Here is a 21,997-nt window from a genome sequence, read left to right as displayed (position 1 = left end):
TTCCATCTATTCATCCATCCATTCGCTACCGCTTATCCTTTTCAGGGTCGCGGGGGGGTGCTGGAGCCAATCCCAGCTGTCATAGGGCGAGAGGCGGGGTACACCCTGGACAGGTCGCCAGTCTGTCGCAGGGCTAACACACAGGGACAGACAACCATTCATACTCACATTCACTCGCACATTCACACCTAGTGGCAATTTGGATTATCCAATTAACCTATCCCCACAAACTGCATGTCTTTGGACGGTGGGAGGAAGCCGGAGTACCCGGAGGGAACCCACGCAGACACGGGGAGAACATGCAAACTCCACACAGAAAGACCCCGGCCTGATGGTGGAATTGAACTCAGGACCTTCTTGCTATGCGGCAACAGTGCTAACCACCGTGCCGCCCTTACCTAAGTTGATTTTTTTTATTTATATAGCCACTATTAAGTTTGATCCTATGGGCTGTGCATGTCATATCTCGATATAATCATAAAAAACATAAATGTTTCCATGATAAAATAGTGTCAATAGCAATATCTATGACATGATAATGCTACGTGTTTACGCTCCCTAGCCAGCACAACAATACAAGACCAGTCATGTCTGAGAGCGAGAGCAGCAGTGCCACCCTGTAATGACTATTTAGTACCTAAGGAGTTATCAGAGGTAAGATCTCCAATAAAGCATAGTATTTTGCAATGTGAACAAGAAAACTAACTAACTAACTAACTAAGGTGGAAAGGATATACTTGAGGCAAAAAATACAGAAAGGGAAAAAAAGCTATTAAGGAACCCAAGGAGGACAGAGTAGGTGAAGGATTGTTGGAGCACTCGTTAATATATCACAGGAACAGTGTGACGAGGTGGATGGAAATCCACTTTACACAGTCTGACCCAACATACTACCATCCCAGGTAGAAAATAGAAAAGAAAGTTTCAATTTTATTATGTGACAACATTGTGCAACTGAAGAGTTACAAGGTTACTTTAGCTTGTGTTAAACTCTAATGTTAAGTGGTTACTTTCTGCTTTTACTTAAAGGTTTCATTGAAAAACACAAGCTAGGCTACTTTTATGCTTACACTGGCTGTGGCACCTTGTGGCAAAAGATTCATACTTTCAGTTAAGCAGTCTGTAAATCAGTGACAGTAGCTCATTGATGAAAGATGGATTTTGTTTCCACTATGAAATCCTACTGTCTGTTGCAATCACCAGTAAAACCTTGTTCTTTCTGTATATTTCCTTGAAATACCGTGACGTAATTTTTTTTTGAGGCCATATCACCCACCCCTACTGTGGACAGTCGTTTTTAATATCCACAGCACTTTCCAGAGGTGTCTGACACCATTATTATATGTTTACAGTGTAAATAACAGAGTGCACTCTAAGAATGAGAGTGAGTCACCTATTGACTGTAAATAAATGAATGATAAGTAACTTAACAAATTGAAACTCTTTCCCTTCAACCCAAACTGGTCACTGCAGATGTCTGCGAGAGGTTTCTTCCTATTAAGAGAGTTTTTCCTTCCCACTGTCGCCAAGACCATGCTTATAGGGGTGTCATCCTAATCTCTGGGATTTTTATCTCGATTATTTTAGGGTCAAGTCTTTATAATCGAAAAGGGAGTGACAGTTGTTGTGATTTGGCACTATATAAAGAAAACTGAACTACATTTAATTGAATTGATATAAAATGGCAATGTTGTGTTTTATTATCCACAAAGCTCAATGTCCATGTGGATGACACCAAATTAATACGGACTAAATAAATGTCCATCAAAGTCTAAAGACTTTAAATGATTTATTGTGTCCAAATCTGTTCATGACTTCACACTTATATAGTTTCTAGACAATCAACTAAAGACTTATATAATTTCTAGTCTTAAGTGTTGAACAGATTTAGTAAAAAGTCTGAGAAAAAAGCAACATCAGGTCATACTGGAACTTCTGTAGACAGCACTGCTATCGATGAAATGAATCAATAAATAATGGAACTGAAACTGTTTACTTTACTTACCAACACTAGAACTGAGGGTCATTCTGATCTCTTGGCATTTTAAAACATATGTAACTCTGTTAAATTAAAACTCTGCCATCTCACGACTTTCCCTAAAACGGGTTTATTGATCATATAATGAACTTTGGAGTGTGTGGGATAAAAAAGAAAAAAGAATTATGACAACTTAGACATCGGGTGTCATTCTGACCCAATAGAAATTCATGTAAAACAGCAATTGCAGAATGCCGGGTTGCCTAGCAACGCACTTGTTTGGACACATTGTGATGTGATGGCAGCTTTAACATGAGCCAGATATAGCTAGATGATATTGATAAATAAATATATAGGGAACTGTAGTTGGATAAATGATGAATAATTACCGCCGCGCTGAAAGGGTCATGCCTGGGATGTTGAGCCAGGTCAGAGCGGAGGAGTGTGTGATGGAGCGCGTGGAGAACTGTAGCTGAACCGAGCAGAAAGCCCAGCATGCGGGGAATTAATCAGAGCAAATAAAGAGTGAAATCCAGAGCAGAACAGCTGAATCAGACATGTTTCATGCCTGGGGAGCAGAGCAGAGTCTGGTGGGCGGAGGCAGATGAGGATGTTGTGTTGTACTTTTACAATAACTGATTTAGTGCACAGTGTATCTTTCTTTTTCTTTAGCCAACTGTGGGCAATGACCTGTTCAATCTGTGTCACAGAGAGCACTTTGTTTTTTATTTTTTATACCTTCTTTATTTTAGCTAAACTAATACAGCCCATTATCCAAAACTCATTTTTAACTCTGTTTTTCTTCTACAATAATTAAATGATTTAGATCTATTATTGTGTTGCTCGGTATAATCTTTATTTATTAGTGAATTCCAGTACACACTTTAACTTTATATTCTGTAATGAAAAGATATAAATGTTTTGTTAAACTAGAACTAAAAACTAAAACCCCAATTTTTCAAAGTATAAAAAGCTTTTTTTTTTGTTTTGTTTTAATTCACAAATTAACTTCTTGAAGAACTTACTTCTTTGCACACAACTGCTGTTGTTGCAGGATTGAGTCAAAAAGCCACCAGCCCACAGGAATCCATGGCAGTTCTAGTGCTAAATAAACACATCGCTCTTATTTCATGTCATGGTTTTTGTCACGTCGCGAATGTAAATCCAAGATTCCTCGTCTCTTATCTGTTTCTTGACCTCTTACAACTACTGAATGAAACACTGATTCAGATCAGATCTGACTCGCTGATAAATGCAGTTATTTCCACTGACTACTCATCTCTCTGTGTGGACGTGAGCAAGTAGTGTTCAGGAGGTCATCTATTTAGTGTTGCTAAAAATAAAATGCTCAGGCTTGAACCAAAACAATGAAGTAATACAAATCAAATAAGCAGAAAAATGTCCTCGAAAGTCTTTGCTCTTTAAAGAAAAACACTGCAGCTCGAATTTATGAGCCATCTATAAGCCGCTATTCATCCCGCCGCTGCTAGTATCTACACCGCACTTCACAGGAATCCAAAGTAAAACACACACACACCCTCTCACTGTTTGTTCTCTGCCGTATACGGGCAGCCTGAGGCCAGCGCGAGGACATACCTCTGAGTTTATACAGCTCTCCATTGACGGCGTTTACGATGAACATGTGCGGAGCCTCGTCGCTCGTTGTCACCGAGGCGCCGATCAGAGGCAGCGAGCCACGGGGCTTCTGGCTCTTCCCCTGCTCATTGACAAAGTACTGCAGCTGTCCCAGCTCTGGATCCAACACAAAATACCTGCACAGGAGGAAAAGGCAGAGAGAGAGAATGAAGTTAAGAAAGTAATGAACCAGGGAAAAGACCGGGGAACGGGAAATGGAAGAAGCACCGTGACCGTTATCATCATCATTTTGTTTTATGCTCTCATTATCTTGTTTACTGGTAAAAACTTTTTTTATATATTCCTGCTGCACAAACTTTGTGCAGGATGTGGAAGAGAATAGGAAAACAAGGCGGGGGACATGAATGTATGTGAAATGGAGCAAAAAGAGAGCTGCCGTAATAACACTCAACACCCTTAACATATCTCACCTCCCATGTAATGATGCCTGCAGGATATTATTCACCACATCTCTCTTCAGGCGGCACTCGTGAACAAAAAATTTAAAAAAATAAAAAGAACAGCCCTTCATTTACATTAACGCCTGCTTTCAGCACCATCAAGCCGGCAAGCTTGATTCCAAATTACTCATGGTAGCAATTAGCGCGGTCATCTTGTGCAGAACCCACAGCCCGAGGCGTGGAAATTAAACCCCACATTTTCTCCTTTGTGATTAATGAATCGCATTCAATCACTGGGTAATTGAATCCCTCATCGCTGGCTGGAAGATGCAAAGCCAGTCAGGCAAACAGAGGCAGAGACATTTCATTTCCTGTGGCCGGAAAGGATCGCGTATGACATTCAAGAAGCTGGTCCGTCGGCTCTGCTTAACACTTTGTTCTGGTTCTGCAGTTCAGCACAGACCACAATGGCACTGGGTGGCTATGGCTGACCTTTTCATGTTTTTGCACAGAGGCCTGAGGCAATAGCGGTTGTCTTTGTCTTGTGTTCATGTTCAGAGGCGCCCTGTATCATCCTCCTTTCCCTGAGATTCAACCTGTATATTAAAAAAAAACTAAACATAAAACTCTCCATGCACCATTACTGGAGCTGCAGTATTGATCAGCAAACCTAAGTGGACCTATTATGCTCATTTCCAGCTCCATATTTGTATTAATGGACTCAACTAGAGTAGATCTGCATGATCTGCAGTTCAAAATAATCTGATTTCATCCTACATTGGGCTGTGGCACATCGCCATCAAGTTTATCTCAGTTTTAGCTCCCGTTCCCAGTCCACTCTCCTTTCAAGCAATCTTTCATCAGACTGGCTGCCCTTGCAAACAGAAAGTTTGAACATCAGCTGGATTTTAATGATCAGGGATAAAAGCTACTTTCGGCTGCTCTGTTTTTGTGCTTTTAGAACAGAGTGCCTTTATTTGTCACTGTACGGCGTACAACAACATTTCTAGTGAGGCCAAAAGAAGTGACAGTCAGCATGTGGGAGGAAACCGGTAAAACCCAGATGAATGCATCGGAGGAAGAACTCGAGGAAAGTGCCGCCCATGTGCAAATCAAACATATGGACTTATTCTGGATTTTTAAACAAAGATTGAGCAAAGAAGAGAGCTGATTACCAAGTTACTGCCCATTTCAGAGTGAGCAAAGAAAATAACAGAATCCATCACAAACTTTATGGGCTGCTGGTACTGGTTAGGTACTGGAGTGCAGGTATGACACAACGTTTTTTAAATGACACCGCTGTACCCAAATCTACAAGAACTCTTATGTCACAGAAGACTCTGACTGCTGTCTCACATTCAAAACACTTGTAACAGTACAGCAGTCAACAGGTATTTGTATCCAAGTAACTTGGACTAGACTGCAATGCGAAGAGTTCAGTTTTTAAGGTGCATGCAACATTTTTAACGAAAAATATTTATCAGGCTGTCTGCGCCACGCTCCCCTTTTGCAGCAATAAAAACAAGTGACATGAGAAGAAGAGACTGAGAACTTACCAATGCATTGTGAGTTAAGCATCATGGAAATGTTGAATTATCATGGTGTCTCTGATGATATCCCCTCTTTGTGACATCATGCAGATCAGGACAAAAAATAACTTTTTTTTTTAAACGTGGAACTGTCTGAAGCCTGAGCTTTGGGTTCATATTGATTACTTGTACATACACTCACTGACGCTTTATTGGAAACTTTGGCCATTTTATATAAACATCTACCATTGTAACAGTTTTGACTTAACAGGTCTCAGCAGATAATTCATGCCTTCGCAAAGGGGTGCAATTATTTTTCCACGTGGGGCTAGGAAGGTTTGGAAATTTTTTCTCTATATGAATCTTAAATAGAACTTTAAGGCGCCATCTATCCATTCCATGTCACATGTGTCTTTTGGGTGTCTCAGAAAAGCTGTTTACTTCATGTTTCAAACACTGGCACCGTTTCCTATTTTCTTCATAACAGGTTATATTCTTATTACCTGTTATGAATCTGTATCCCCCACAGTTTAATGGAAACGCATCAACTTCCTTTACCAATGTATCTGCATCATTATTTAATTAAAAAGGTGAAAATATGAGCCCCGATTGTTGCCCATCAGGTTAAGCTCGTGATCAGTTTTTTTTAAGCATTTGCAGAAACCCGGGTTCAAATCCACCCTGAGGCCATTAACTGCATGTCTTTCCCAGCTTTCACTACTCACCTAAATAAAGGATAAAAAGGTATAAAGAAAAGAACATAACCATCAGTTTCCTAGGACTATGCAGGCCTTTTAGATGATTAGGAAAAGCTGAGATGAGATGCTAGCTCTCATATCAGATCTATGATATATTAGCGCAGAACACCAAAGGATCATTTCTCTAATGACTAAAGAAAAAAAAAAAAAAAAAATGTTCATTACCACAATAAACCAACATCTGCTGAACAGACACTGCTTTCCATTTATCATTACACCCTATTGATGTGTGATCCTCAAACATATGCTGGCTCCTAGTTAAGCAGAAAGTCATTCAAACTGTGCGACACGCAAACAGAAATGCTGCGAATCAATCTTTGTCAACTGACTAAACATTACGTTTGAAACATGACTCACACATGAGTCCAGTGAACTCAAAACTGTGCCTGTTTAAACTAAATAAAGTTGGTCAAGTCATGAAGTAATCTATTGATTTTTTTTTTTTTGCTTGAGGGGTTATTTTTATTGACAAAAATGTTGATAGAAACAGTGAGGCCAGCAAGTGTTGCACAAATCAGATTTTCATTGTTGTTTTTCTGTCACATCTCTGCAGCTACACTGGGAAACTGGGTTTTCCATATATTTCCAGCCTCTTTCTTCCATTTGCATCATGGTCATTCTGATTGGTTCCCAGCTTTCAAGGAGGTGGGTCGTGACTAATACAAGCATGTCAGAGGGGGCAACAGAAGGAGGGGGGTGGGGGTGTATGAATGCATAAAAGCAGCAAATGAATGCAAAGAGCACCTTTTTGTTGAGACCCTGATGGACAGTGAATGGCAACCCTCCTTCCTGGATGCATTTTAGGCTTTTTTCATGCTGCCTGCATCTGTTCATTAATCTAAAAGAGCTCAAAACAAAGCAGTTTGAGTTTATGGCTGGAGGCACGGACACCAGGTCAAGCTCTAACTAACAAATGAAATGAGGGATGCTGAATAATGTAATGTTTTACAAGCTGCCTTAAAAAGATATTAAAATACTCGCACTTCAGGTGAGTCATGACAAAGTTTCCCTTGAAAGCAAAACAAGCATGTGTGTGACGTAACAAGCAAAGCACACTGACGCGAAGGCTGATTTAAAATCTTGAGATAAACTGGAGCAGCGTATTCAAAAACCACTGCTTTAACAGTGCATATATCATAATTTCCTAACTCATTAGCTGCTTGAGCTGCTAACTTCTCCATCCTTCACAGGATGCATTTTTCCCCATGAACCCTCTCAGCTCCAGCGAGCACACGGGGAACGCTGCCGTCTGAAAATTGATCCTTGCTCACAGTCTTGTCCCCTTCCATCAGGAGGGCTGGAGATTTATGCCGACCGCAGCCATCCAGGGAACAATCTGCCTGCATCACTTTATATACAGGGCTGTCTTCGTCGGCCTCACGTGCTGCATGTTGAGCTCACAGCAGTGTATCAAGTCTTATCCCCTGTGCAGTCAGCAGAATGGAGGCATTCACTGTTGACCCCCTCCAGGCAGTCTTCGCTTGTCCAGCTAAACCACATTGCAGACTTTTGATATGATGAATGGCGCCAGAAAGCAAAGTCCGGGCTTTCGTGGGCTCTCTCTGCTGATAAGCCGATACCGACCTGCAGGGCCAGAGTCTTGGCCCACAGAGACCTTTTCGCCTTTGGACGCAAGAGGCTGCAGCAGCCCGCCGACCAAATGAAAAGATGATTAGTTTGGCTGCAGTAAAATCTAAGACAGTAAATCTAATTTCCAACTAGTATCAAACTTGATTCATGAACAATATTTTACAGTACCTTAGTATCTAAAATGCAGGCTGTGCATATGGCTCACAATCTGTTATGTGGGCTTTTGTCACTTTCCAGTTGATAAATGAAACTGTAGGGCTTCAAAAGACACCCAACATCATGATTAAAAAAGAAAAAAGAAAGAAAAATGTGTCCTGGAAAAAACAGATTGGAAGGTGCTGAAAGAAATTTATGAGAATAAGGCTCACACAGAGTAGGGCTGAACGATTATGGAAAATAATCTAATTGCGATTTTTTGCCCCAATATTGCGATTGCGATGCGATATGCGATTATTTTTTAAGGTCTTTGTCTTCTGTATTATTAAACAAAGACAAGCAATACATCATATAGTATGGCCAATACTATATTACATTAATTTTAAACTGTTCTTTCCTGGAAGACAGACCTCGGTTATGATGACATGAGGTGATGCATGAATTGATGACTGACATTTTTATTTAACTTCTTCAATCACAACAGTATATTTGAACATACACAATAGTTTATTTTTAGCTTACAAACATCTGAGCATAAAGTGCTGACAAGGAACCCTGGTGTAAACATTAAAATGAAAGTCAGTACAATGTGCAGATTGCAGAAATATACATAAAAAAAAATCAGTGGCTTTACCACACTCAGTTTTTCGACATCTGTGAACTACTAGACAGTCATTCAATTAAAAAATAATATTAAATAAATAAAACTAATAAATAAAAAATACACACATCTTACTGATCTCTGCAGTCAGTAACATTACACATAAAGTGCAAACATAATAGCAATTGTATAAACACACACACAAACACGCCTTTAAAATTTAAAGGCGTGAAATTGGACGGTCTAGCCTTCTGAATCAGAAGGCTAGTTCTGATTAGCGTCACCGCTGTCTCGGTGGAGTTTAATAAACTCGGCCGTCTGCTTCTTGCTATCTAAAATATAACCAGACACTGGTGTAAATTCTCGACTGTCTCATACTTCTGTTTAATAAGTTTTCTGTTTGACGTTTAGTCAGCTGTGTGAAAACCAAGGAGGAACCCACCCGGGGGATTAATAAAGTTTTATTTTATCTAATCTAATAACCTTAATCTCAGCCAAACCGATTTACTCACGAACAAACAAAACACTGAAAAAAGCCCAACAATAACATTTTTAGGTTGTCTAAGTGACTTATATATTACGTTTAACCCGAGCAGCGAAACTCCGCGGTGTTCTGAAAATGATGTGCCGGGAGTTGTGCCGTTCTCGGCCGCATCAGTAACCCTCGAGCTCCCGGCTAGCTGTCGAGCTGGTGGGTAGCAGACGCCTCTGAAAACGTCGAAGCACTTTTGCAAATATGGGATATCTTGATAAACCGAGCAGATATTTGATGTTTACACAACTACTTTCTCGCCTGAAAATATGTTAAAAGTTTATTTTGTGACCCAGAAAGATTAGTATGAGTAATTTTAAAACTTAGTAGCGGCCGCCATTGCTGGAAACTGGAGTTTGGCTGGGCCGCGCTATGAATTCTGGGATATGGTAGTAATTTGGACAGCCTTCGGCACGTCGCTGTGACGTAATCGGTCTACAAATGTGGCCTCAGGAGGATGCAGCCCATGAATTTGGACATGTCCAGAGTATAATCGCAGCCTTTGCGGTTAGAAAATTGCACTTGATCATGTCGCGATATTATCGCAAATGCGATATATCGTTCAGCCCTAACACAGAGATACAACATGGGCACTAAATGCATCGTGACCAAGCAGAACAGGAAGTTGAATATGCTCAGTAATATGTGCTAATGCATGATGAATGTGAATGCCTTTGTTACTCAGTTTAGATATTACAGTACCCTGGGGTGGGATTCTTTGTTGGCAAAGACATTCAATACCTTTAATGGACAAATCAATTCACTCAATGCAATCATGAAACAAATCACCATCTGCAGTCAATTTTGTTATCCGCCCTTAAAATATCAGAGAACGTGTCATCACGTAGGGTTTTATTGCTTCTAAATATACCACAGCTGTTTATTTTAAACCTTTATACATACTTGAATTAGAATTCATGTTCAAACTTTCTATGTCTAGAAACCTGTACGTGCACTCAGGAGCAGACATCTGTAACAACATAGAGCCCGCTATAAATTACCACCATAACAATATTTGCACTTTAAAAAGAGCTTAGTCAAGCACATTTGTCCACATCAACAGAAACACTATCATTTCCTAATGGATTTAACAATTGTGCTGCAGGAAATGGCTTGTCAGCAGGATTTACATCTCCTCGCTGCTCTTTTGGCAGTTAATTCTCAAATATGCTTGGAGGGACGTCAGAGTAGTGAATCACACTGATTATTGGCAGGAAAAGGGGGATCAATAAGAGAGTGATTGGCAACTATCAGGGAGATTACATGCTGCTGGCATTTTATTTTCCTGTAACATCATGAGAAGATCTTGACACTGCTGTGGCCAAATAAATTATACTCAATCATTTCATTAGGTACACCTTGCTAGTACTGGTTAGGAGCCACTTTTGCTTTCAGAGATGCTTTGATTCTTTGTGGTACAGATTCAACAAGTTACTGGCAACATTTCTTAGAGATTTTGGTTCACATTGAGATGGTAGCATCACACTGTTGCTGCAGATTTGTTGGCTACATAACCATGATGAAAATCTCCTGTTTCACCACATCCCAAACATCCTCTACTCAAAGCACCACCCATAGTTGTTCATACCAAGCAGGATGGTTTCATGCTGTCATCAGAATCATCTTTTTTCCCATGTTATTTATGCCAAATTCTGATCCTCGTCCAAATGTCTCAGGACAAATCATGACTCATCAGAACCAGACAACGTTTTTCCAATTTCCCATTGTCCATTTTGATGAGATCATTGTGAATTGTAGTTTTCTGTTCTTAGTTTGCGGGCGTGGCACCCAGTGTGGTCTTCTGCTGCTGTAGTCCATCTGCTTCAAGGTCCAAACCTTGCTTGAAGCAATCTATCCAAACCTCTCTAAAAATCACTAGATATATATATATTTTTTTTTTTATTTCGGGATGATTGTGCAGGAAAATCCAATCCCAACAGATCAGTAGCTTCTGAAAAACTCGCACTAGCCCAGCTGGCAGCAACATCCATGCCACATTCAGTGACTCAAATCTCCTTTCCTCTCCTTTCTGATACTCAGTGTGACGTTGAGCAGGTCATCCTAACCATACCTAGATCCACAAATGCATGGACTTGATTTGCTGATAAATCATGTTTTAACATGCAACTAAATAGATGTATGTAATAAAGTAGCTGGTGAGTGTAAGCTCATCATTCACAATCTCTTAACTCTTGTTTGCTTCCACAAACGTATCATCATAATAAAACTTTACCATCTGACGTTTTTAAACATCTAAACATTTCAGGCTGTACTTTTTGACCAGCTGCCATATCAGGGACATGGAATAGTTTCACAAGTGGGGGCAATGAAACTATTAAAAGGCTTTGTTAAAACCAGATGTTATTTTAAGCATTCCTAAAAGTATACAAGAAAACTACACACAAGAAAACCAAACAAGATATGAAGGAAAGGGGAAATGCAAAATGCTAACTCATTTCCCTTTCCCCTGCACTCTAATATCAAAGCTGGCCTTACAAAAAACAGAAAATTAGAACAGAAACCCAAGAAACAGCAAAAAGACAGGAGATACAGCCATTAAACAGACAGAAATATATCAACATGAAGCCAAGCTAATGCCTGCAGTTTTCTTCCCCTTTTCAGACACAGAAACACCCACCAGAGCTGCACCACCCCGACTCACAGCTTTGATCAAAGAAGCACAGCAGAGCTCCTTTTCCACTGAGTGCAAGTGCAAAGAAATTATTTGTTCATCACAGTACATCCCCCACCCTGCAGAGCACTTACGAAGACATGGATATAACATCTACACAACGCTCACAGCTTCTTATACAGGAAGACGGTCTAAAATGGAAATTGAGAAAGAGCTATAAATGGTATGAATTGTGTGATTGGCACACACTTCATACATATGCCGATAACCAAATTACAAAGAATTAAGTTAGATATCTGCTCCATGGAATGATGAATGTTACAACTGATTTACAGCAGCAGAAGGTGACGTTGTTTTTCCATTTTTTTTAAAGTGTGTCGTCAACATTCGTCCCCCTGGAAACTAGCCGTGCGCTACAATCCACAATCAAAAGCTCACATTTCTACTTTTAAAATGACAAAAAGCATGTCCACTAGCGTGAAATGATCACACAGTAACCACTTGCAGGTAATGCATGACTTCAAAATGCAGACAGAAAAAGCTGCGAGAGGTAAACCAGGCCTCACAGATGGTACTTATGTGTCTGTAATAAATAAGCTGAGTATTTTCCTATCATTGCAGACATGCTAAATATGTTCCGAGTGTCTTTAAGTGGGAACACTTCACTGTGGCAAACTGATTGTTTAGTCTGAGAGGCCGGAGAATGCATAATGTCAACCTATTAATTCTCAAATGGACTCTCGTGGCTTCTAGGGCAGCATTAAGAAGGAGATGAGTTCTCGTATGTGTGTGTTTGTCTGCACATTCAAAGGCTTCCTGACCAATCAGACTTCTGCACCTTTAAGTTTTAGTCATAGTCTCATTTCTACACAGAGCTGTTTGAGAATTAAGACTTGATTTAAGGATTTTTATAATGATTGTGTTCTTTTTTTCCTCCCATCCACTATATTCTTTACCAACTATCCACTCCTTTTCAGCGTGATAAGGATATAAAAGGCTTTAAAATAGTTACTGATTTACAAGCCATAGTCAAGGTCAAATTTGTTTATACAGCACATTTAAAACAGCAAAATATAGGCCAATTCAACTTAACACTAAAATCCAGGAAAACAGAACACAATACACAACATTAAAAGACAAAAATTTATTAAAATAAAATAGGATTTAAAATCTGAGCCAAGCAGATGTGCAGAGTTAGATCATTCCATATATTTAGTGCAAACATTTATATTTTGATCACCTCTCTGTTTTAATCTCATTTGAGGAATGTGTTAGAGCAACTGGTTACATGACCTCAGAGTTGTTACAGGTGTGTGAATGTGAAGCAGCTCAGACAGATAGGAAGTCAATCTGCAAATGATTGACAAATCATCAGAAGCACAGAAAAAACATAAGCACACACAACTAGAATAAACTCTAAAAACCTGTTACCCTTTATTCTCTCTTCTAAATAAGTTTGACTGTGCTCTGTGTTTGTTACAAAACCTGTCTGACAACACTTCCTCTTATGCATGCGAACACAACATACACCGTGTATGATAATCAACTGTTGAATAACAAGCAGCTTGCAAACAACACTTCCTCTATTAATCTTTGTGACACTGTGCAAAGTTTGCATCTGGGACATACGAAGGATAGATGGCATATTAATGATCTCCTTCATATTCAGCCACACTTTTTGTCAGTGCATGTAAGGACTTTTGTTGATATTAAAATGATTGTGCTACTTGGTTTCCTTAAATATAAAAACATCCCAAAGTTATCTTAAATACACTTCAGAGAGGGAGACCATTCCAACTGTAACACAGTAATAATCAGGGTGTAGGCCTGTTGCCAGTCCACCTATTTTATAGCCTCATAAGTTTCCAACTAACTTTAGCATATTGGCCATCAACATATGAGAAGTTAACCCATAGATGATAATGAAACATTTTCTGGGCACTTTGTCAATATCGCAGTAGGTAATTAATTAGGAAGTTGGATCAGCTGTCGTCAGAGAAACTGGCCTTTTTTCCCTCCACTTTATTGTTTGACATTTAAACTCAGCATTCTTCCTCTGGCTGTATTGAAATTTCTTACCAGCATTGTATTGACGGGAAAGCAACACGCTATCTGAGGAACTATATCAAAGACCTTTGTATGCAAACACTGATAGCAACGTCAACGTCAGACATTGTCAGAGCGAACAAATGTTGTCAATAAATAAAATGTTTCAGTCGAGAAGTATGGACTTGCTTTGTAAGACAAAAATGTACATTTATTATTTCAAAATAAGCACTAAAAAGTTACCGCCGAGCATAGTAGCCAATTCATGCTGCCACTATGGGTTCAAAATGTAAAGAGTACCCAACCCTAACTCCCACAGCTGCAGTCAATTTAGAATCACCAGCTAACTTAAGATGCATATGTTTAGGTTGTGGGAGGAAACACACGCAGGCAGCTAGAGAAAACACTTTGAACCATGTGATTTTTCTTTCATTTTTTTGAGAAACATAACTGATCCTTTATAACTGAGGTCATCTGAGAGGAAACTAGAAATGCCTCGCCCTCTTTGGAGTGTAGAAGACGTGGCTTGTGATGTTTTTGTCTTTTCTTTTTCTTTCATGTGAGATTGTGTAACGATCGGTGGCGCTTGATAATTAAAAAAATTAAACAGAGGAGTAAGTACTGCTCTTGTGTGTTGACTTTTGCCTTTGCGTTTTTCACACGTATAACACAGATGCGTGTGCTTACGCTGGTGGGAGGAGCTTATGACAGAGACAAGACTTGTTGAAAGAAGGCTGTTTTTTCTTGGGGGTTTTTGGCTTTCCAGAATTCTGCAGTTTCAATGCTTATAATACTGAAACTCTTGTTAACAACCCCATCTGTTTATTGGTTTTGTATACACTGCCTTAGACCATTTATTCTTATTAACCACTTTTTTATGATACGCATTTCAATTAATCTCTACAGCACCTTCAGGCAAACTTTGAGCTCATTTGCTCTGTTGCACATTAAACTTCTTCCCTTCCAAAATCTTTCCTTTCATCAGTTCATCTGGGTATAAATGTGTCACTAGCTTTCCCATAATGGCACATTATTAAAGTCACACTGCCATTATTACAACAGTGTTATAATAAATGATTATTACTATATTACACTGACTGTGACTGTCATCAATGCTTAGGTTTAAAGGGTTTGAATCATTTACTATCCTTACAAGTATAGCACACATTTCATATGTGCATATATAAACAAAACTGACTACTTAGCACATTTTCTTCACACAAACGCACACAGCACCTACTCAACATAACGGTACTTCACGCTGACACATGGCCGCCCACACAGTGGCAGAATTAGCTCCACTCAGGTCTCCTGCCCACCAAGACACGGCCTGCCAAACATGCACACACACACACGCACGCACGCACGCACGCACACACACACACACACACACTTTGTGTTCCTCCACGTGATGAAACGTGACTGACAATGTAATTACTCAAACAATGTCTTCCACCAGGGCACGGCCTCTCCTCCTTCAAACGTTTCTATTTTTACGCTGCGGGCACTTACGGATATTAACTGTGAGCTGAACACAACCTGAGGAAGGATGGAGCATCTGATCGTCTTCCTTCACAGGTATAAAAGAAACGGGTCATTTTAAAATCTGGTCCGGCTGCAAAAAGCCTTTCATTTTTAACCTAGCTGATTTATATTTCTCTACAGGCCCCCTCCCATAGTAAACCTCTAATAATATATATATATAATATAAATCTTTATCCCAGGTGACAGCAAATGCTTTCCTGAGCTCAGAGAAAGATAGAGAACTACAGCATAGGGTGTAAAAATCACTTACTGTGAAGAAATATGAACAAAGGCTCAAAACACAACAGTGAACCCACCATTCAGTCCTGATTCATTTCAAAACTAAATAATCTTGAAATTAAATAAATAAATAAAACGTTGCTGTAGCAGAATGACATTTTTACTAAAGATATTCTAAAGAAATAATCTTGCTGGAATAGATTATTTTAAAAATAATTACATTGGCTGCAATGGTTTCTGCTTTAAAAGCTTTAAAACGAGGTAAAAAATAGAAATACCATAAACAATAACAAAAGTAATGCTTTCTGACCTTCATGTTGACATATTATCAACATTAGAGTTTTTCAGGGGTGGGGTGGGGGAGTTTGTTGTTTTTGTTTTGTTTTGCTTTAATGAAAGGACTACAAGTACTTCCAGTTAATTGTTTCAGTGTTCCTGGGTTTGTGACATATTGGCCTTTCACAGCACAACACATTAAAATAAGCCATCAAGGGTGAAAACTCCGGTCAATGCAAGATTTACAGAATAATTATGAATGTCAACCCATGGATCACCCATGTTTTCCTCTTCATGGGTGATCCAATCAAACTTAAGAGTGCAAAAGGTTTAACATGGCAGATTTCAATTGTACTTTAAGCACTCTTTGGATAACTCTGCAATTTAAGCTAAATATTAATATTTAATATTAAATCATCTCAAAATGCAATTGCATATAATGCTGTAAAAGAAAAAAAGAAGAAGAAAAAGAATAAATGAATATTCCACTACAGCAGATTCCTTTGAAAAACTGCTATCTGTTGGTGCATCCTCCAGTGAGTCACCCCTCTTTTACCCATACCTGCAAATCTCTGCACAGAGCTCACAGCAATCATGTTCATTTACTTTATTTACTGATATCTGCAGTAAAAGTTCAGAGTTTAAGAGTCAAGAAACGTGCCTGTAAGACCAAGTGTGGCTTCTCTGCCAGCAGCGACACCATTAGCTGCAAAGCCAACAAACCTAAGTGCACATAATAATTTCTTGATACTAAGAGTTTGCAACTGCAGGATGTCACAGACGGCAGCTGCAAAGCTGAACCACAGTTCAAGGATTTTAAACAACAAGTTGCAGATCCCACCTTTGTGGGGAATTCTCATGGAGACGATGCATAAGTGCTCCATATGACTGTTTCTATCATTTCTTTCTCCTGTAAAACTCCCCTTTTCATTGTCTCTGTTTTTTACACCGAAACAGGTGCCTGGTGACGCAATGAAATGTGGGAATGGATCAGATCCTGATCATCCCCTTCGCAGTGTTATCTCTACAGTCACAGAAGCACAAGTACTGAAAGTGAAAGTCGATTTGCTCCTGGTAGATTGCACCGTGTTCCACACCATCCATAAACGGACTCCCTACATCCAGAAGATTACATTTCCCTGAGAACATTAAGACAGTGTCTGCTGATTTGTTCTTACTTCAGCATGGTGTTTACAGTGCTTACATTTATTAGAGCACCACACAATGTAAGGTTCATGTCACAGCTGCCATAAATTAAAAGCACTGGTAATTACCAAAATATTTTTTTATGTTTCTGTAATGGTTAATCCACCAGCATGCACAAGCTCTTTAATCCAAATGACAGTTTTAATGCTAAAATATAGTTATTGTTGTTATCCATGAATTTTCTAATTTACTGTTTGACAAAAACAAAAGCATAAAAAAAAGGCATGCACAGCATTCTTTTTTGGATTAGACACTAAATTAAAGTTATTTACTTCCATTCATGAGCAGAAAAATTTGTCTTACTAGTTGAATGTTGCACTTGATTAATTTCTGGATTCTCAGTGACAACTTTCGTCTTTTATTAAGAGAGTGCACTAAAATTCCTAAATCCACATCCAGAACTCTAAAACTTTATTACTTCTAGCCCCAGCTCTGGAAACACATTCTTAATTTAAAGTTATCCTACAAGCAAACAGAGGATCAAACAGTCCTTCTTGGTAGTGATAATAAGATGACTCCAGGAATCACCTTAATTCACTTATATAGCTTTAACTGAATTTCAGGTAGAGATAATCATCACTGCTTTGATTAGTCACATCGTGGCAGTGTTCTGTACGTGAAAAAAACAAAAACAGAGCAAAGCAAAGTCTGATTGCTAAACTCTTTTCCTCCTTCAAGAGCCAAAAAATACAATTTAAAAATTATGAATTTGAATTCAAATGAAACTACTTTGTACATTTTGTCATCATTACTAATGTTAGGGCTATGAGCAGTAGCAATAAGCCTACTGACCCATGTTAGTATAGTTTCAAAGACAATCTAAATGGAAACTAAAAGCCATCTCAGCTCCAGGCTACGTTTTCAAGATGTTTTAGTCGCTGCTCCCCGTCTGTGCTGAAACACTCTTTCAGCTTGAGGTCTTGGCGCTTGCTCAAGTCAATGACGTTAAAGGATTCTCTCCTGCGACGCTACACCTTTACCCTATAGGCACTTTGAAATTGACACTGGACAGGCAGCATCACCCACAAAGGCCAAACCAATTTGGTAATGCCCTTTCGTCTGTACAAAGATCAGAAATCAGCACACCCGTGCACATGGCAGACCGTACTATTTGATTAAAACGCGCGTCACAGGCTACATGTGACAAATCCCACGAGAACATCACGCACATTTAAGGCTTCCTTTAATCAGTGCCACCTCGCTTTGATCGCTCTGAAATGAAGGTTTGTCTCGCTGTCCCACAAGTGTTCCTGCGGGTACGTATCAAGATGCAGTTCGTTGCATCGTCTGTCAGTTTGATGGGAGAGCAGGGACGAGTCAGTCTTTCCTCCGCCTTCCTACACCGCCCCTCAACACAAACAAACCCCACACAACGTGAGCTTCCCTCTCCTCTGCAGCAGTGCCACTGTACACAATGGGATGCTCCAAGTCGCTTAGTTCTTCTTTACCCACACACAAAACTAATTGCACTGCCAAACGCAGAGATCCTGCATAATTCATGTTAGCTGTTCGGACCGCGGGGGGAAGAAAAACAAGAATGAAAAGAAAGTCCAACCCAGGGGAAGATGTTTCACATGTGACTCACATTGACTTAAAATTAAAAACACAGCTTCTCATAAAAACCTCTCTCTGTATTTGTCTGTGTCTGAGATGAGGAAATCGGACAGGGCGGCGTGATGGCATATAAATTCTGGATGAGGTACAGGCACTTTTTGAGAATTGCACTGCTGTGAAGATGTTATATACTTCATTACAAGAGTGCCTGCACTGATTCAGGAGCAGCGGAATTACAGATTGTCACAGTATATGGGAATAATATCAGTACAGATCAGCAACTGCAAAAACCTGTACAGACGGGCAGGCGTAAGTGTACAGTGTGTCCACAGTTTCAGGAAACACAAACACTTTGTGGCAGCAGGGTCTCATTCTTGCGCGTTAGCCACTTTTCATTGTCCTTTCTAATCTTTTTTAATGTCAGCAAGACTTCATTTTGTCCACCTTGACCTTTGTGTTATCCACATTTTATTAGCCAAACACCAGTTGGTTAAAACAAAGTAACAATGATTGTTAGTTAGTCGTTTGGCACTTTCCCGTTAATCAAACTGCATGATATCTGATTGGCTTCAGTTTCAATCCTATTCAGTTGTAGTGAAGGCCACAGAGCTGCTAAAGGTGGAGACCTGCACAAGCTGGAGGAAAATACTAGAAACTATGGCTGAATTAATTCGATTTTTCTGGGGAAAATAAATAAGAGTGTGCTGATGGCGTTGTGCTACCTGGTATAGCGTGTCGTCTATTAATGTGAAGGTCGGTTGTTTGACCCCTGGCACCAACCTGCATGTCAAAGTATTGTTGGGTAAGATACCGAAGCCCAGTTTTCCCCTGACCCAATGTTAGGTTAAAGTGCTTAGTCATAGAAAAGCACTTGTATAAATGATTTAATAGGTGAATGACACTTTCAGTTGTCAAATTGAGAAGAAAAACACCATCTAAGCACCTTTTATTAGTTAGTTTAGTAGCCGTTTCTCTTATAACTGGATGTGTAGTGGCAAAAGTTTAAGAACCACTGCTATAATCAGTCGTGTTGTTTGAAGCGCACTTATAACATGTAATAAAAATGAAGGCTAATGTTTACCGCCAACTTAACCATTCAGTACTCTGCCACAACATAAGGATGGCTCCCTATGTTATGTCATGCTGAGAAGAGGCCCTGATACAAACTCATGAAACACTGAAGACACTTCATCTCTCAGCTGGCTTGGGAATGCCTTGGGTTCCCCTCCAGAAGAGATGGAAGAGTATCTCTGCTCAGATTGCTGCCCCCACAACCCAGACCCACATAAGTAGCAGAAAACAGATGGATGGCTAACTTTTTTTTTTTTTAAATAAACCAATATCTTTAATGAGATCGATAGTTAAGAATTTAAGAGGGCTATTTTAAAGGGGGAACAATTAATCCAGTAGCTCTAAAATGTGTTGACAGATGATGAATCAGCACCAACTTTGACAAATGATTAATTACTTTGGCATTTTCCAATTCCATCATTGTTTTCAGTTGAGTAATCTCTAATCCTAATTTAATTTATACATTTTTTAAATTATTGCTCAAGTGTTCCAAAATAGTTTAAAACTTTTACTCTGAGTTCTGAGAATGCAAGTTAGGAAACCAGGCTTTCAAAACCCCCAAAGATATTAACTTTATTATAAGAACAGACCAAGAAAAGCAGCAAATCTGATGTTTCTGAAAATACTTTAGCAATTAATATAATAACATAATATACTGGAAATTACAAGAATTTTAGAGGATTATTATTATAAGTATTATTTAATGACAGTTTTTGTTTTCTAACATCTCTTTTGCCCATTATGTAAGTCAGCCCATGAAGACAGCGATCAAACAAACTAATTCATCAGCAGGCGTCCAGACTTGTGTGATTTTGAACCCCCTCCCCCTCGCAGTGACGTGGTGGTAAAAGTGCAACGTGGACGGGGCAAATAACAACACGAAGCCTCACCTGGGGCATGAACCGAAACTAAATCATGTGTCAAACGTCCCCGACCCCATCCACGTGCTTACCTGTTCTGCCAGCCTTGGATCAGGTTGGTGTATTTGCTCAGGACTCCTTCCAGCTGCCTCTTGCGCGCCTGCTGCTGTTGCTGCAAATTCATGCTGTTCCCCAGCACAGTTGCCCGACTGCCTCCCGCTACAGCCGAGCCTCCCAGGGAGCCGGAGCCGGGGCTGTGCGACCCGGGCCGCCCACCGGGCTTCCTCGATGATGAGCTCCCGCGGAGGTCCGCGGAGGAAGAGTTTGTTTTGTTGGTCCCGGGATGCGGACTGCAGAGCGTCTTGTCCATCCTGGCGACGGGACGGCACACAGCAGGAGGAGGAGCAGGAAGAGAGGGGAGGAGGGAAAGGAATGGACCAGAAGCAGCAGCAGAAGAGATTTTTAGCAAAGCATAAGTGCTAAACGGGGTTGTGTTTGTCTGCTAAACTAAAGCAGAGGCAGTGGATGTGCAGAAACTGCGCTGCGCGGCGGCTTTATGCGTCCCTCGGTGCGTGACACAGCTGACATATTCCTCGATGGTGTTTGAGTCCCGCTCTGTCCTCTGCAGTGCGCGGCTGTGTGGCAATGTGGGTCTCATCCACCGTTTTTCTGGTAGGAAGGACAGCAGAGCGCAGACACTCCCACTCTACTCTAGACCTGCCCCCGGATATTACCTACTATGCACTCTCCTATGAAACGTATCGTCAGACACCCCCCCCCCCCCTCCGTCCAAAAAAAAAAAATTGGAAAGGGCAGGAAAAGCCTCACATGACACATATTTAAGCTGATACGCATGACTTTTTTTGTGAACAGTGACAGCTCACTATGTGCATGTATGCATGCCTAAACTACAATAATTGTGGATGAATAAAAACACAACTATACTGACGGAATGTTATAGGAAAGAAAATCCCCCTAAAGTCCCTAAAGCTTCACTATAGGCGCACTTTAGGGGGACTTCTGTGGAGATAGTCTGTCTAAATATAAAACAATGTGTGTTGGCTTTGACAAATAAATGCCGATAAACTAAAAAGTCTGGATTTGACCAAGAGAGTGTAGAGTTTAGAGGTGCAGCTTGTTTGTGAGTCTGTCTGCCTTCAGTTTTGTATTTAATAGCTGAAAAGCATGCTTTATTGTGTTGGGATCAGGTGACTGACTTGATCATTGAAGAATATTCCTGTCAAAGTTCACCAGAAGGCCACAAATACAGGACAAGCTCAAAACGTTTTGCAGTTTTAATGGGCAGATGAACAACAGCTAGGAATCCCTACAGCAGGGGTTAGTGTGAGGTAAGATGTTCAGGTAAGTTTAATACAGTTCAACTCAATTTAGTTTTATTTCTATAGCA

General features: G+C 40.0%; 1 protein-coding gene across 2 annotated transcripts in view; it reads right to left on the bottom strand.

Annotated features, from left to right (window-relative positions):
* The window catches only part of osbpl10a (oxysterol binding protein-like 10a), a 101,650-nt gene extending 80,363 nt beyond the window's left edge, over positions 1–21,287 (bottom strand). Inside the window, exons 1-2 of one of the 2 annotated variants that reach the window (XM_085262202.1) lie at positions 20,682–21,287; positions 3,575–3,750 (exon numbers count right to left, since the gene is read on the bottom strand). In XM_085262202.1, coding sequence (XP_085118328.1) covers positions 3,575–3,750; positions 20,682–20,959 — 454 coding nt within the window. In that variant the 5' untranslated portion in view covers positions 20,960–21,287. The remainder of the gene's footprint in view (positions 1–3,574; positions 3,751–20,681) is intronic. The other variant, XM_085262201.1, reaches the window with a different exon arrangement.
* Between the last annotated feature and the right edge of the window lie 710 nt (positions 21,288–21,997).

This window comes from Mchenga conophoros, linkage group LG22 (genome assembly GCF_057382185.1).
Source record: "Mchenga conophoros isolate Kocher_MC1m ecotype Shallow Benthic linkage group LG22, M_conophoros_male_GT1.1, whole genome shotgun sequence".
NCBI classification, from domain to species: domain Eukaryota; kingdom Metazoa; phylum Chordata; class Actinopteri; order Cichliformes; family Cichlidae; genus Mchenga; species Mchenga conophoros.
The sequence above is the reverse complement of the archived record's forward strand: the minus strand, read 5'-3'. Positions and strand labels throughout refer to the sequence as shown.